Here is an 18,168-nt window from a genome sequence, read left to right as displayed (position 1 = left end):
TCCTTTCTTGACAAAACAAAACATTGGGAATCCCATATGAGTCTCTCATATTTCTTTTTAATTCTACAAGTCCATGAAATACAGAACTTTGAGAATGAGTATATTTTGGTTTTCTTCATGCAATGATCTGGAACAGGTCTGTCAAGTATGACCACAGACTAGAGTCCTCTATAAGTAGGATGGGGAAGAGGGAGTCAAATTCTCTGTGTTCATGAGTAACATATGAATGATTCACAAGTGGATAAGCAAAAGGGAAACTCTCTATATCTTTTGACCCATTTACTACTGGCCCAGTTACCTACCATATGCATGGAAGAGGGGATAAGAATACCACATCAAGGAATTGTTAAAATTCCCTTCTTTTTGTCTCTTAGTCCAATGGAGCTCAAATTATGTTCCTTAGACCCCAAGAGTTTTGTTCAGGTACATTCAGAGCATTAAGAGGTCATTGTAACAGGGGGGCTTGGATGGCTCAGTTGGTTAAATGTCCAACTTCAACTCAGGTCATGATCTCACAGTTCATGAGTTCGAGCCCCACGTCAGGGTCTGTGCTGACAGCTCAGAACCTGGAGCCTGCTTCAGATTCTATGTCTCCCTCTCTTCCTGCCCTTCCCTTGCTCATGCCCATATATCTCTCTCTCTCTCTCAAAAATAAATAAACATAAAAAAATTAAAAGAGGTAACAGTAGCAGATAAAATTAGAGTGCTCTTCAGCCGCTTCAGCAATATTTTTAGCTACTTTACATATGGAGGCTTTGTTTTATGATTTCTTTTAAGAAAGACTTTTGTCCTATATATATAAGCACATATATATAAAAACATATATATGAATAGATATAGAAGATATGAAAACAACCAACCTTAGCCTTGTGCTTATCAGTCTGAGGTCCTCACATGCTGAAAGATCTGCAAGCCTGTAATAAAGTTTGGGAAGCTTTTTAAAAACATTACAAAAACACTAACAGTCCATTTTAGCATAATGAGTTAACTTTAATAAAAAGGATATTTGTGAGTATACTTGTGAGTTAACCAAATACTTATTTAACTACTCTGCTTTAGGGAAAGAAAACATATGATTTACATCTCAGGGTGTTCAGAACATCAATTACATAGGTCTTTGATGGCCAAAAAGAATAAAGGAATTAATTAACACTTTAAATAGAGAAGTTAGTTTGAAAGACCAAATGCTTTAAAACATGAAATTTATAATGAAAGACCATTATCAAGTCAGCAGATTTTCTCCATCAGGCTCTCTTCCTGCTCTGTCTGGTTTCTTTCTACTTTCTCTCTCGATCCTCACTAAATTCCAAAAGTTACTGAGAACTTGTAGTGTATTAAATGTGAAAACTAGCATCCAAAGTCTTCTCAGTGGGTCAATCCCAGAGATCATTTTTGGAAGAGCCAGGAATCCTGAATCTTGTCCTGAACATGTGTCCAGGGACTGGTAGAAATTCCCCTGTTCTGGAGAAGTAATCAAGTATCTAATAGTACCATTTAGCTGTAAAATGGGATTAAAGGTTAACATGAACGGATTCATATTCACAGTGCCAACAGTAACAGTAAATACTTGACAGAAGTTTAATATGAGTATCACAAGCCATAGGTGAAGAACATTGTTGACATAATTACATTAGGATTTCACGGCATTTGCCGTCAGGTTTTCTCCTCCTCTGACCACAAAAGCAAAAGCCTTATCCACCATAAATCAGGTAAATGCCAATGAAGGACTTGCATTCTGAATTTGACTTCTCCATGGGACGGTCATGATTTGAGAGGCTTAAAAGCATTTTTAAGGCATTTCCCTTTTAGAGAAGGAAACTCAGAGTTTTTGATTTCTTGATCTGTGTCAACCTGATTTAATTTCATGAACCCCAATGTACAGGGGAGATTATTAAGGTTTTAATTTAAGGGATATTTTTCTGTTTTGGTTATTGTCATGGTTGCCTTGGCATAGTTGGCCAGTTGTGCTGTCCTTGATTGAGGAGGACACTGGATTGCTGAAAGAATAACAGTTCCTGTTGAGGCCATCTTATCTGTGAAGACCCTCACCTATTCAGCTGGAATGGGACTTCTTCATATACTATCTCTTCAATCACGTGACAACATAGGGTTCAAGGGCTTCATTCCTGACAGGTGGGTCAGGGCCAATCACTGAGGGGTAAATGGGGCTAGAGCAGGGACTTGGTGAACTTAAGAACATATCCAGAACAAAGAAGTGAGCAGACCAGAAAGCTAGAAAAAGGAGTACAAATGAGTCATCCAATCAAGTGGTATTTCCCAGCCGAAATCAGAAATGAAGACAGTGGGCCAGGATGATGACAACAGTGAACCTGGCCCTTCTGACATCAGAGACATGGGAAAATACAGAGCAAAAGGAACATAATTAAAGCTTAAGTAGACCCTCTGCCCAGTCTCCAGTGCTCACGTCGCTGCCTTGGTTCTCATGCTATTCTTTATTCTTTCCCTTTCGAGGGTATGATATTGAAAACTAAGATTGATTTGCTTTGATGTGGGTCTGGGTCACAAGCAGAAAATGCCAAACCATTGCACAACTTTTCTCTAAGGATCAGAGATAAGGGTCCCTGTTGCATTAACTTCTTGTTAATGTTTTTCAGCAAAAAGTTCAATGGTTGATTTTTTAAGGTCATGAAATACTGAGAAATTCTTGCCCACTTTCTGCTGTTACCATATGGCCTGATTTTATCATTTGCATTTTACACTTCAAAATGTGATCAGCACTGAATGAGACACATCAGGGAACTATGGGGTGAGCGAGTTAGAAGGTCCTGGGCAAAACTTGTAAAATGCAATCACCGCCTCTTTCTTCCCTACAAGGTGTGCCTCTAGTAACTTCTGGAAAGGAATTCCAGAGGATTAACTGGACTTACTAGTTCTCCAGCTTGGATAGCTGTACACATTCCCAGTCTTTTCATCTTGTAAATTTCACAGCTTCACATATCTATCTGTTGAATGTCCATGGCTTTTGCCTCTATCTGCTGGCTTCATTGAAAACCAGTTGTACCAAGACTGAAGTTGATCTCTGGTCTGGGAAAAAAATGATTCTCGGCTTCACTTGAGCTATGGTTGGTTTTCTTCTAAGCTAGGTAAAAACACCTTGCCATCGGCTGGTTTTCTTTCTTTCCAAAGACCACCTGTCTAATCTACTTGATGGACTCCTCTTCCTCCAATTTATTTGATTGTGACCCAAATTTGTATGAAATAATAACCTTAGCCCTACCATACTTAAGACACAGTCATCCTCTCCTTGCTCTGAATTTTATTATATAACTTTCTATACCAAACATTTAGATGTACTGAAAAGTCTCTCCCTCTTGTTTTGCCTAGAAGAGGCATTCATCTCTAGAGTTAGCTTCTTTGTACTTCTTACCAAGGAATAAGTGTGTGGGAGAAGCCATCACAGGACAGGTCCATAAATAGGTCAGCTAGTTAAACCTCCATTGTCACAAATGTCAAACATGAGTGTCAGAGAAATTGAGTGACCTGACCAAGTGAAAAACTACCAAGCAGAGAGATCTGGGTCTAGAACCCAGATTTCCCAACAAGTAATGCAGCCCTCTACCCATTATAGTCTGCTATCCATTACAGGACACATCTTTACATTCACTTCACAGAACATCTCTGTAACATGCAGTGCTTTCACAAAGACCAGTTCAACAGAATAGAGAGAGTAGAAGCCACAAAGTATAATTTGGGAAGGTATTTAATCCTTTACAGAGACCAGATACCTCTGCTTCATCTACTGCAATAGCAATAAGATAATCCTATGAACTCGTTGAGAAACAAAGAATCTTCTGTCTGTTTTTTACCAAGAAGGAATCACATTGGATCTGAAAGTCCTGAACTCTTTCTCCAGCCCCAGGGTCAGGTTTCCCTGGGGATCAGCTTAAGCCCAACCCGAGTTCTTGGGGCAAAATTTTATAGTGCTGCCTCTCAGTTTAAAGGTGTTGCTCTCAACTCAAGAACTGAGATAAAAATATTTCTCCTAGTGTAAATTGCTTAGAATATCCCTTTCCTGCCCCAGAGGCACCAAGATGATGGAAACCTATAACCAAGAATAAGCTACACAATGAGCATCTAAGGCATCTGGTTTTCCCAGCCCCAGGCATAGATTAAAATTTTATAGGTCACTAGTAGCAAGATGATGACTATAAATGTCTAACCTCAAGCTATAGGAACGTGAATCTTTCAGCATTTAATCTACTTCATTATTCTCCCTGGGATGATAAGACAACTTAGCTTGGAGGAATTTTTATTATTTTTCAGGAAATGTAGGCAACCCATGATCAATACCATAAGAATAAAAGCCATTGAGAAACAATAATTAACAAAAGAAGATAAAAAGCTTTTGGGCTAGCACCAAGAATTTAACAAAACAGCTAAGTTTTACTTGTCCCAAAAAATAAGTAGATTTTTAATAAATTCTCCAAGTTTTCTACTACTTAGCCATTTCTCCCTTCCCAATAGCTCCCCAATTTTCAGTGTGACACTCCTGCAAAAATCATTATATTGTTGCCACGACTAATTCTACAACTATTCTTAAATAATGCCACCTGGCTATTAAGCCATGATTGTGGCCTAATACTTAACTGATTGACAGCCAAAGAAAGGTCATTGGTCACAATAATACTCACTAATAACCTGGAAAAATCACCTGATATGAACTGCCTCTGTTGGTGGCTTCCATTTACAGTTTCTTTCTTAAAAAAAAAAAAAATCACAGCCATGAATACAGATAGATTTCAGTTGTCCTTGTGTTTCTTGCCTGAAAGAACCCTTTAAGTGCTCTTGAAATGGTTAGATGAATAGCAGAAACAATTGCGTCTTTTCAACCCTGATCGCAACAGTTCTAGGATTTTGATGAGTAAAAAGAATTGGACAGATTTTAAGTCAATAGTGGCCCTCCAATTTCTAAAGTTCTTCCCAAGTACTAACTATGTTGCTTGTACTCTTCTGGCATGGTTTTGCTCATTTGCAGGAAAACCATGTTTTGCACCACATCCTCACATATTGATATGTTGAGGAAATAAACAGCAAACATCACTTCCCATCCATCTGCTAAGCTTGTTAGAAAGATGAACACCCCAGTGTTCAGATGTTTTGCACTCAGGTTTGAAATTCCACACTAGGCATAATTTTCTTTTACTTTTTAAGACATATTTCAGTCCAAGAAAAGGGAAATTTTGCTCCCTTGTTGAAAATAAATGATATCGGTAAAATAGAAAGGCCAGCCATATTGGGCATTGTCAAGATATGCCTACAACGTGGTTTCTGTTGAGACTCTAGAAATGTAAGCAATAATTCTGACAAAAGAGAATTTTTTTTTCAATTTTCTTATAAGCAAATCTAACCATTACTGTTTGTGTAGTGATAACATAAATCAAAGTACCAGAGGAAATACTGAAAATGAAAGTAAGGCACTTAATCTATTATTTCTAACGAACTATTTTCAGAAGATCTTTATACTCATTCATACACAGAGTTACACGTAAGTTCTTCTCCGGTTGCAAATATTTTAAAAGTGCGAAGCAAAGCAATAAATTCAAAGGAATAAGAAAACCTCCCAATCACGGCTTCCTTTTCTACTTGGAATTCCAGCTCTTAAGGGGAAGTTTGCCCTTCTCCTCTGCATTTGATTTACTCCTCACACCATAAAAGATGGAACTGGTGATCTCGAAATTATGTCAGTGAGAGAGAAAACAGCAGTGAAGTGGACGCACAACTGAGAATTTCTAAGTTATACCTAACACAAACCTCAGTGGTCCTGTGCAACCAAATATTTTTATATTAGTGTTGGTTTTCTTTGTGTGATTATAAAATGAATATGTTATAGATCTTTTAATTTTTCACAATGACATAAAGAATGTCAGTTAAATGAGTACAAGCTCGCCTATAATGTTATAAAATTAAATATATCAAACTTCCTCATGGAGCAACAGTTCCTGGAAACTGGTCTTGTAGAAGTCACAGTGAGGGCCTAATGAAGAAGCAAAGAGCAAGAAAATACAGAGTTCTGAAGAGGAAAGGATTCAAAAAGGTGTCTATAGGTCATTGCTTCTCAAACTGTAATGTACACTACAATCACATGAGAATCTTGTTATAATGCAGATTCCGATTCAGTAGATCTAGCGGGGAGGCACAGTCCTGCACTCAGCTCCTGAGTGGTGCTAATGTTACAACTCTCTGGACCACATCTAGACAAGAGTCCAGTAGCCCATCCCCCGGGAACCAAGAAACTCAAAATAGGAAACTAGACCTATTAGACTTCATCAACATTGCAAGAAAACAGTTTAAGTGTAAGAAAGATAAACAGATGAGTGTGACGCAAAAAGAGTAAACTATGGTAAGTCAACAGACATTTATTATTATTGTCAACAGACAAATATTATTATTATTACTTCTTTTGTGTAAGGCAATGTTGTATGAGCAATAAAGGATTAAAATGTAAGTAAAGAAATAATCCCTACTCTCAAGCTGCTTAAGTCCATGTAGCTCATCACTTCTCATCTTTCTTCAAATATAGGACCCTCTGTAGGGAGAATCCCTTTTATCTCAAGTACTAGATTCGATGCCTCCTTGCCTATTCTGAGATCTTGTTTTCCCAACTGTCCCTCACTTTCCTGTATCATTCAAATGTCCTCCCAGCCTCCTTGCCTTCTTGGCTCTATACTCTCCTGTGAGTCATCTTACCTGCCCTCTACTGCCATGGCTTCTAAGCCAGTGGCTCCCAGTTCTCCATCCGAAGCAGAGATCGCTTTCCCAAGATAAAGTCCTTTTTTCAACTTGCCTATTGTATATCGCCTCCTGGCATGTACAATTTAACTGAATTTATTATCATATCCACAGAAGGTTCTTCTCTTTTTTTTTCTATTTCCCAGAATCTAGCCTTTCTTCTGCATCTCACAGCTACAGTTTAGTCTCATAACTGGCCTCCTTGCCACCTGTCTCTCTCTGCTGTGTCCATAATCCATATATGTGCCAGAATTTTCTTCCCATGAAATAAATCTGAATATGTCAGTACTTTTCTTATACATTTCAGCACTCAGAAAGCTAAATGTACAAACTGCTTAGCTCCGCATAGCAGATAAGGACCCTGACAAGCTGGGCCCCAGCTATCACTTTAATCTTCTTTCCCACCCTCCAAGCCACATGCACACAGCATATGCTTAAGCGCCACTGTTCAGTTCAGTAGTCACCAACAACATCACGCCCTCTGAGAACTCTGCCTCTGCACATCTTGCTCCCTCTGCCTGAAATATCCTTCCTCTTTCTCTGCCTGGAAAATTTCAGTCCATTCTTTAGGCTCCAGGTCAGTCTCCATGAAGCCTTTTCTGTTGAGTTAGGTTTGTCTTCTTCTAAGAGCCTAAGGCAGTCACTCCATACGTCACTTAAGGTACATACCAGATCAGGGAGTAAAGTCAGCATCTGTTTTCTCCATTAGCACAAGAATTGGTTGAGATCAGACAATGCCTTACTCTTTGTGTTACCAGTGCCAGGCACAGTGCCGGGATTAAAGCAAATATTCAGTAAATATTTACTGAATGACTAAAGGGACGTAAAACAGAAACTAATAATGCAAAACTATAGATGAAAAATGACTGGTACACATTAAAAGGGTTATAAGCCTCCAAAGGAAGGAGTGTTTACTGCATACGACTGATTGCTAAAATGCATGAAGTATGACCTTCAGAGCAGACATTCAAGGCCAGCCTTGTGCAGGAAAATGAAGTGTGAGTTGGGCCTTGAAGTAATTAGTAGGGCCTTGAAGTAATGTAATTAGTAGACAAGTGTAGATGACATTACCTGTAAGGAAGCCAGAGGTTAGGGAAGAACGGCAATTATATGCTATATGTAATAAGGTGACCATCCCGATTATGGTGGATGGTATTTTTTTTTTTTAAGAGAAATAAGAGGTAAAGTTGAGTAAGGGACAGAAGGTAGGAGGGGATACATATCAAACTTCAGAGGAAACTGGCTTCGCTGCGGTAGGATATAGGACAGTGGGTGGGATGCCACACCTTCCTGTGGACCCAAATCACATTTATTATCAGGAGCTGTTGCTAGTTTCTTAATACCATTCTTCAAGTGATACATGTTCACTCTTTCTGGTTCTGCCTTTATATCTCTGTGATCATAAATTCTCCCGTAATCAATCTCATAATAATTGAAACTCATTTAAAGTTATTTCCACTTTCCTTTGTCAAAACTTAATCACCCACATACATAATATCCCTTTCTTCTCTCCTCCATTCTTTCTACTTTTTGTTTCTATTCCTAAAACACCTAAAACATAGGGCTTCCATAGGAAGCCCTATGAAAATTTGAGCAGAGCTGAGGGATGCTGCCTCACATACTGCATTTCCAGCCACTTGGTTGATTGCACTGTGACTAATACTGTCAACAGAGCCCCTGCAATACCCCACTTCCACCTCAGTGCCTGGAAAGCCATCTTGGTCCTGGAGGTCTTCACACCAGTCCCTCAACTGGATTAAAGCTCTGAAGGCAGCTTCCAAGGCAGCTTCCAAACTGCTAACGATACCAGAGAAGCCAAAGAGAGTAAGCCATTATCAATGGTTCCTGCTCCTGATCATTCATTTCTTGGATTAGATGTAATAGAAAGCAAGCCCTGTAGCAACAGTGCACATGAAAAGTCAACTTTGATGCATAAGTAATTATCACACTTGTGCAAAAGGGTGTCCAGATGCAATTAAAAGTGTACCCTCAGATTATCCTCTCTTAAAAAAAAAAAAAACAAAAAAAACAAAGTAGTTATGTAGAGGCTGTAAAATGGCCATTTTAAAGCAAGGCAATTTTCTTTCTAAGTAAAAGCGCTGAATTCACCTTTGGGATAGACTATTCCTTTGATTTGGGGTAATTGTTTCAAGTGGCCCCTTCAGTGACAAGAATATAAAGGAAGTCCCCACCCATTATTGTCCTTAGGGAAAACTGAAGTAAATGGAGTGCAGGTGTTTTCAACTGAGAAATTGAGTGTTCTGTTTGGTAATATAAACCATGGGGTACAGGTTTATTGCCAGATTCTTTACACTTGTTTCTTTCAGGGAATGTTTCTTTTACTGTACTGTTTGATGCAGACAACCTGCAGCTTGTTCTTGTGAACATGTGAATCTGTGCGTGTCTGCGTGAATGTGTGTCTTCTTGACCTCTCGAAGGAGACAGGTTGGAAAGAGAGAGAAAAAGGTCACACCAACCTGATCTTGACCTCATGATGGATGAGAGACCAGGAAAGGGACTGGCCTGGGAAATCTCAAAGAAAATTGGACTGGATCTTTGAGGCTTTATATGTAGAATTGTTTGACTGAAACCTTCAAAAAGAACTAATGTAGCAAGTAGATTTTTAAATAATTTATAGTTGTTTTTCTGTTGGAATTCAAGGACCTGGCCACACTCGCTTGAGGGGCGGGGTATGAGTTTCTTCCCAAGACAGCAGCTATTCTTTTTGTCAATCATCCTGGGAAAATACTGAGAAGAGAAATAAGGCCTGAGGAAGCGAACCTTAGTCTGAAAAGAAAGAGGAACACTCTGGTGTCTTTGGGATGCGTGCAGATGTGAGCTGCAAGGCCTGGGTAGCAGCAAGCATTCCAGGAGGTATGAGAAGTGAGAGGCTGGGCAGGTGGGCAGTAAAGCAGTGGGAAGGGATTTTGAGGGTCATCCTGGTCTGTGGACTTTGAGGCCAACCCCATGTAGTCACAGCTATATGCCGGAATCTAGAATGTATTCCCCTCTCCCTCCCCTCTCCCACACCCCTCACATTGCCCCACGACTTCACTAAAGCCTTGTAAAATTATCCCACTTATTCTCAGCTATGCTTCTGGAAATTGGAAGAATGATCCTAGAACATGCTGAGGAAAGGGGTAAAGGAAGGAACAGTGTTCCTCTCCCCTGACCAGGGCCATGATGCAAGTCAACGGTGTCACCAGGAAAGGCCAGTTACCCTGAACCAGAAGCGTACCTGCCTGTACGCTATGGATTGACAGGGAAATTAGAAAGAAGAAAGTACTGGAAGACTTCTGAAAACCTTGAGAGCAATTGAGGAGCCAAAGTCCCTGCCTGGGGAAGGTGGGCCTGGGGGAGGTGGGGAGCCGCAAAGTCATTATAATTTGCATGTGAATGTGTGATCTAGTTCTAGAAACATGGGCCAATGAGGGCTAGGCATACAAGCAAATTTATGCTTGTATGTTATTTTTTTTTTATTATTATAAAACTTATGTATGCTCATTGCAGAGAAATTAGAAAATAAAGTTTTTGAAAACAAAATTGAAAAAACCCACAGCTCTACCAAGAGAGAACCATAATGACTGGTGCACAGTTTAATAATCTGCTTTCTTGATCAGTCATTTACCTCTGGTTTAAAAGAAATCCAAAACTATTTTCCACAAAAATTCTTTACCCCACCCATAGATATTCCTTTGATTCACCTCTAAGCCAAAGTGAGAGAGTCTAATTTCAGCCTCCATTCTAGTACAGCAATTTTCAAACAAGGATATCAACCTCCCCCACCCCCACCCCAGCTCACCTCAGCTCTACCTTACACCTAAACTAGCAACATAGAAAGACTGCATTCCAGGTGTTTGTGAAAGAGAGTGACCTCGAAGTCACTATCCCCTACCCCCATACTTTTCAAAAACTCCACTTAGAGAAAAATTCTTGACCAAGTATTCTCTGAGGCAACTGTTATCCAGGATTTCCTCTTCATAGTCCAAAATCCACTCTAACGTGCCCACAGAACCACATGTCTAAACTATATGCTATTTTCTTATTTGACTTAGTGACACTGATATTTTCTTGGGTTATTAAATAATTTTTTAAGACATCATCTGTAATAGTTGCATGTTAGCCATTTGAGAATAACTCACAATTTATTTGGATATTTGGCTTAATTCAGTTTTTTATCATTATATCTAAAACAGCAGAGAGTATCTTTGTACACAAATCTTTTACCAAGACGATTAAAGAGTGGAACAAGGAAAAAGCAAGAGACGGGCTGCTATAGTAAAGGGCCCTTGTCATTCAAGGGCCGTATAAAAGGTGAAGCCCTCATCAAAAGACAGAGAGCTACACAGGGGAGAAGAAATATGAGCAAGAGGAGCAAACTCTTCCCCTTCTCAATGTCATCTAAGGGCAACATTGTCCTCAGCTTGTGAGGTACTGAGATACCCACCAACAGTGTCACCTAATTCTATAAATTCTCTATTATTCAGTATCACCAGGAAATGGTCTATTTTGATTAAGAATATATCCTGGTTAATAGAGCATTGTCACCAATGACTTACCGTTGCAAACATCAGAATATAATAAAGTTTACTAACACTAGTGCTAAGGTGAATAAAAACTACATTTTTGTCAGTAATTCTAACAATTGGTCAGAATCTACCCATTCATTCATTTCCCAAATATCTATTGACGATCTATAATTATGTAGGCCATTATGTTGGGTGTTATTACATTACTGATCTACTCTGTATTTATCCGTATCAGTACGTATTTTAATCTGTCTGCCTTTACATAAGATTTGAGGTGGCCATGTCATATCAGAGGGTAAAAGTCATAACTTACAGAGAATCAGGCTATTAAAGTTATTTAAAAATCAAGGAGACTACTTTATAAAGCTGCCAAATATGTAATCTGAATGGATCTAATGTTATATTATTTTAAAAATTCATTTCTCTTCAAAGCTCGTAAATAATGTGAAAATAGAGCCAACATCCAAGTAAAAATCTGTGGCAGATCTAATATTTCTAATGATACGGATAGTACATATATAAGAAATACTGCATCTCTTTATTTTCTAGAAAACAATTTAATTTCAAGTTCCCTTCCTGCCTGGGGGATGGAAAACACAGCGTCAGTCATTCTAAGGGTGCCCAGTGTTGGGCCACGTCTCTAAGTCTTTCAGAGTTCCAAGGCATTCTAAAGTCCCACGGGGAGCACAGGCTGCCAGCACCGAGTTGTTGGTGTTGAGACAACCTCTGTCCCAGCCTGCAGTCCCTCTAGATCCACTGCTCCACGCCTCTGAGTACCTGGGCCTGGAAATACCAAGCAAGGCCAGCACTCCAGGCCCACAATCTGTTTCGCTGGTAGCCTCTGACCTTATCCTCTGAGACTGTGTTTTCACCTCAAGATACAGACCGGCAGCAAGATACGTGGCCCTTTGTCCATCCCAGACCCCAGCGATCTGCCCCCCCTAGAGGGATCCCTGTGGAGTCTCAGATCTCTATGTGTTTCCCCAAAAGCAGTCAGTCCTCCTCAATGAACTTCATTGGACACTTGCACGGTTTCAAGGCTACGTGTGTATCATCTCACTGAATTTCATTCATGCTTCATCACAACTCTGTAAATTAGACCTTAGCCCTGACTGATAGGGAAGGAAACTGAAGCTCAGAGAGTTCAGGTAACTTGTCAGAGATCACACAGCCAGTGAGCCAGCATGGCAATAGTCATCCCCTATCACTCTTGTTCTTACATTTCTGTGCCTTCTAGTAACTCTTCTCATTCTTTCAAAAAGGGAGAAAAATTGAGACACCAAGAGTTTAGGTGGTTTATTCTGGCATACACTGTCCCATGTTCCTCTAGTTAAATATATATATATATTTTTTTAACTCATAGGAGTTAGGCTCATAAGCACATAAACTTTAAGTGAGACATCACCATAGTAGTAGTAAGAATTTAAATTCAGCCAGACTTGTCAAGAGAATAGGGTCCTTATCAAAAGACAAAAATGTGTGAATTTTTTTCTTTAAGAAATTATTACCATTTAGCAAATATCTACCCTGTAGTTTCCACGGGCAAAATTCAGTGTTCAGTGCTTGGAATGATAACAAAAGAGACACTACCCCTGACTTCCCAGGGCTTGTCAGCAACGTACATAGGTACACAAATAGATCAAGGAAGTGAATGAAACTAGACAGGAGGGATGCCGAGAGAGGCACAGTGTGGGCTGAGCGTGGACACAGCCAGATGCAAGTTTCCAAACCAGAGCGTAGGAGCGTTGTGGGTATCAAGGCAAACAGTGTGGGTGACCCCACTTTTCTCCGCCTCCCAGGGGAGGAGAATGCAGGAGGCTCAGCTGTTGCGGAATGTAAACCATACGATTGCCCAGAGTTACTGACTCGCCTAAAGCCATAAAAAAAAATTTTTTTTATGAGTTATTTTTCACTTCTTTTTCTGCCAGGATCAAGTATCAGCATTGTTATATTCAGAAACATACCACTTTTAACACACTCAGGAAGAGCTGGCCCAACCTGGGCAGGCATAAAACAGTTGTCAGAGGCAGGAAGTCTCCCAGACTCCAGCCCCGAGCTACAGCAGAGCAAATTTGAGACACTCAACAGATTTCTAATGCACTGAGATGCCTGAACTAGCCTTCATATTTACTAGTAAGGAGACAAAGAATGTTGTTTTGACAGAGCCAAAAAGAGATTTCGGGCAGATTTGGAATACTCAGATGAGTTTTTCTAAACTCATCTAAAAATCTAAAAATTTTTAAAGTCACTGCTCAGAATCCGAAAACTATCGCAAAGATTTCTTCTCCATTGCTTCTTTCTCTGAGCTCCTTTAAGGTGTCTCCGACCGTACCCGGGGCTTCAGACTATCAGACCAAATCATTGTACTCCATCTGTCCCCCCGACCATTTGTTGAATTCTTTACCAAAGAGAAAAATGTCAAGAGACTCCAGTTGCTTGGGTTTTAGGTTTTGACTGACTCCTACCCCATCAGGGGCCAGGATCTCCATTTTCTTTGTCTTTGACTTTTCAGGAGACCCAGAGAATGAAATCCAATACTTTTGTCTGCATTTGCTGCTAAAAGCCTTTTTTCCCTGGCCATGCCACAGCTCCCTTGAGGCTCATTAAGCACATTTACATTTGGCTCTTAAAATCCTAAATACCCCATTTCACGCCTAGCAATGGTGTATTGATGAAAGAAGCACTCAGTGATGGTCGGTAGGATGAGAGTGAGGACTCTTTTGACTCTAGATATCTCCCACAAAGGATTTGTACATGCTGTTAAGGACTTAACCAGAATCATGCGAGCAAGAGACAATTGTTGGAAAGACACATGCACACAAACTCCAATGTTATATGCTGTCAGGTATACCAGTTCGTGTTCAGAGAAAATGGCAAGGGTCTAAAATTTAGCAGAAATGCACAGTGTTCAAGAAAGAAGGAGAAGGAGAAAGTGGAAAGGAAGAACCAACAGACAAGGGAAAGCAGAGAAAACATGAAGGAAGAATACATAGGAAGGAGAAAGTGCACTGGATTTTAATGTAAATCTTCCCCTCAGAGTTGTAAGGATAAAAATGAGGAAATACGGGGCACCTGGGTGGCTTAGTCGGTTAAGCGTCCGACTTTCGCTTAGGTCATGATCTCTCGGTTCATGGGTTCGAGCCCCGCGTCGGACTCTGTGCTGACTGCCAGCTCAGAGCCTGGAGCCTGTTTCAGAGTCTGTGACTCCCTCTCTCTATGACCCTCCCCTGCTCACGCGCTCTCTCTCTCTCTCTCTCTCCTAGAAATAAATAAAACATTAAAAAAAAAATGAGGAAATAGGGGAGGGCAACTCGTAAAGACACATGAGTCGTGTTTCTACTAGATGGCATGGGGGTGTGTGCCTGTAGCCTAGAAGCCTAATGAGGGACCAAAGGGCCCAAATCGCCGTGAGATTCAGATGGAGACAGCTCTGATAACTGGGAAAGGTCAGGAGACCTAATGGTTAGGTCCTGACCATCTTTCTTTCCACCTACACCTTACATTTAATGCCCAGAATAAAGTGATATTTATTTCTGTGATTTCATCCCCTCGGGATGAAGGGGACTCAGCACACAACAGAAAGTGACCTTTCACTCCTTCTAGACTCCTCAAGAGACATTCAATTCCACACAGTTTCCTCAAGGATGAGCGAGGAACAGTACTTAATAGCGGGGGCCTAAGATGGAAAAGAGATCTTTTATTTTTTATTTTATAACTTTCTGCATTAAAAAAATAAAAGTAATAGATGCCTAAGAATAAAGGTCAGATGGGGGTATCTGTGTATGTACAGATAATTTACATTTTGGCTTTCTTCATTATATTCTTCTGTATTTAAAAAATATCAATAAAGTTGCTTTCGTGGGTAGAGGAACAGAACCGTCCACTGTATCATCTGTCTGCTATGTCTATAAGCTGATTACAATTTTATATCAGGTGAACTTTCTGGTATAGAATAGATATGTTCCCAAAGACAAATGCATAAATCAACCTTTTGCCAACTGAACCTTATTTTCAATGTGCCAAGAGCATTTGCTATTTACAGAAACATTTCATGAAATCCTCCTGTAAAAATGAATAATCTAGCTTTATGTATATAAAGCTGCAGTTGGTACCGCTGTTAAAATGGAGTTTATGTGTGCAGTGCAGAGAAGGGATCATGAGGGCAGTTTCTGGAGTCAGAACACCTGGGTTGTGACCCCAGTGCCGCCCCCTCCTCCATACATGTGCCCTGCCTGGCAAGTTATTTAACTTATGTGACTTCTCATCTGTAGAATGGACTCGTCTATTCATCTATATAGAATAGTAGCGACTTTCCCATGAGGTTTATGTGAGGATTAAATAACATAACTACTTAAATCACTTATGAGCTGGCACATAGTAAATGATCAATGTTAGCTGTGAGCCTTAGTATGATTTCCATGACTATTACTGTTCTGGTTATACTGTTACTAACACAGTAACAGCCCTATGGGAGGGCTGCAAATCAGTCTTCCGTTTTCCTCCAACAAGATGGCAAGCTCATGAGGGCAAGACAGGTCTCAGTCTAGGCTCTATGCCAGCTCCAGCGCTAGAACGGAGACGCCAGAACATAGAAAACGACTTCTGATCATCTTAATTAGTTGTAGCCACCATGTACCTAACACAGGTATCCAGGGGTGTGCCTGGGGCCACCCAAAGCAGTCGAATGAATGAATGAATGAATGAATGAATGCATAACAGTGGGGCATCCCCCAGAGATCCTAAAAAATAATATGTAGGTAGTATAATTCATTCAATTAAACCCTAATTTTATTTTTCTTAACAAGGCCTTTAGGAAATTTAGGGCCATCAAAGCTTCAGCTAAGTGAGGAAAGGCAAAAGCTTAATTAGCAAGCCAGAAACAGATGATGTTTTCAGTAAGGTTTATGTCTTGTTAAAAGGAAACAATTTGTACTATCCTCACGAAACACACCTCATCTATCACTCTTCCCTAGCCCCCCTCTCCCCAGGGCTCTCAGCTCGGCTCTTCCTCTACAGTTCTCCATACTCCACAAGTGTGCAGCTGACACACTTGAAATGTTTGCCAACTGACAGTGAAGCCTGGACTTTGAAACTGGCCTCGCCCACAACATCTACTGCCAAGGGAGTCTCCTCAGCCAAAGCACGTGTTTTATAAGATGTGCCCCCAAATCCAGTGATTCCCACATCAATACAGTCTGGGGCTGCCAAGTCCATAGTTTCCACATTAGTTGAAATGATCAGGGTTCAGCCAGGCCCTTGATGTTGCTTTTATTGAGCTGATTATTTTTGTGCACATGGAGTGTATGCGTAAAATGTTAAAACTGTTAGTTATAACTCTCCTTAAGGTGTATTGTTCATGCAGCTAGAGTTGAAAACAATGGGGCTCCTTAGAGAGGGAGGGTTGGAGAGGGTGGGGAGCAGAACTTGAGAGGCAAGAAGCAGGTGTGGCCAGCCCCTCCCTGGGGGAGGGCAGAGTGCAAGGCAAATCCACCCCCCCCTTCATTTTACAGAGGAGGAGACTGAAGCACAGTAGGGAGGGATAACTTCTCCAAGGAGCACATAACCACCCATAACAACTAGGATCTGACCCCCCACCCTGTGTTCCCTCTTCCTTTCCTCAGCTCGATGTTAGAGCATTACCCAGAAAAATCCAAGAAGAGCTGAGAGGAGGGTCTAAGAGAAGGACATGTCCAACATCACTCATACTCATTTGGGCTTTGACAAAATTAATATGTATCGGTGTTATTAACGGGAGCAAATAGTTACTGAGCAGTTACCACATTCAGCATTTAATGCTAGGTGAGATGGCATGAGATATCGTCCCTATCTTCAAAGGCCCTAAGAGACAGTTTCTGATTCAGATACAAATACAAGGAGATGACCTCATCTAATATGGATCACAATCTACCGCTGGCCCTTTTTCAAGGGTTACCTCACTATATCATCACAACATTACTATCAGGTGGGTGAAGTTATATCTCTATTTTATAGATAAGAAAACTGAGTCTCAGGGATGTTAAGTAACTTGCCCCCACTCAACTAGAAAGTCAAAAGACAGTGTTTAACTTAAGATGACTGGATTGGAGACTACTCCTCACCTGGATAGTTTCCTAGACCTGCCATAACAAAGACCACAAACTAGGTGACTTAACACAATTAGAAATTTACTCTCTCAAGTTCTAAAGCCTAGTTCAAAATCAAGGTGGCAGTCCTTCTAAGATTCTCGGAGAGAGAGTATGTTCCATGCCTCTCTGGTAGTTTCTGGTGACAGCAGACAACTTTGGTGTTTCTTGGCTTGTAGATACATTACCTCAATCTCTGCCTTCGCATACTGTTCTCTCTGTGCAGATGTGTTCAAATTTCCCTCTTCTTTAATACACTTACTTTTTCTTCTTTTTAATGTTTATTCATTTTTGAGAGAGAGAGAGAGAGAGAGAGAATGAACAGGGAGTGGCAAAGAGAGAGGGAGACATGGAATCTGAAGCAGGCTCCAGGCTCTGAGCTGTCAGCATAGAGCCCCAAGCAGGGCTAGAACTCATGAATGATACTAAATGTATCATTTTTAGCGGGACACAATTCAACTTATAACATAACTGGTCCCATAATCCCAGTTTTGGAAAATATCTCCCATCAAACCCTCTCAAGGAGTTATTTGTACTCTTTGCATATTCTTTTTTTATTTAACAAACATGAGATCACATCCCATCATCTGTACTAGCAATATATTTATATCTATCATATATATATGAAATCAAGGAAATTCTCTGACCCAGAGCAGTAATATCTAAACCTTGGTTCTGGTAATGATTATTGAAAATAAGTATCTATAGAGTCCTGAGCTTCCTTTTGTACCAAGTTAACTTTCCTGAAGCAGTTAGCCCCAAGCTGC

The 18,168-nt window shown here is 40.3% G+C and overlaps 1 protein-coding gene across 1 annotated transcript in view; it reads right to left on the bottom strand.

The window, feature by feature from the left end:
- The window catches only part of LOC144234475 (uncharacterized), a 556,590-nt gene that overhangs the window by 356,093 nt on the left and 182,329 nt on the right, over positions 1-18,168 (bottom strand). The window contains exon 4 of the mRNA XM_077767823.1: positions 861-914. Coding sequence (XP_077623949.1) covers positions 861-914 — 54 coding nt within the window. The remainder of the gene's footprint in view (positions 1-860; positions 915-18,168) is intronic.

This window comes from Crocuta crocuta, unplaced genomic scaffold, assembly GCF_008692635.1.
Source record: "Crocuta crocuta isolate KB4526 unplaced genomic scaffold, BGI_CrCroc_1.0 scaffold154, whole genome shotgun sequence".
Classification (NCBI taxonomy): domain Eukaryota; kingdom Metazoa; phylum Chordata; class Mammalia; order Carnivora; family Hyaenidae; genus Crocuta; species Crocuta crocuta.
The sequence above is the reverse complement of the archived record's forward strand: the minus strand, read 5'-3'. Positions and strand labels throughout refer to the sequence as shown.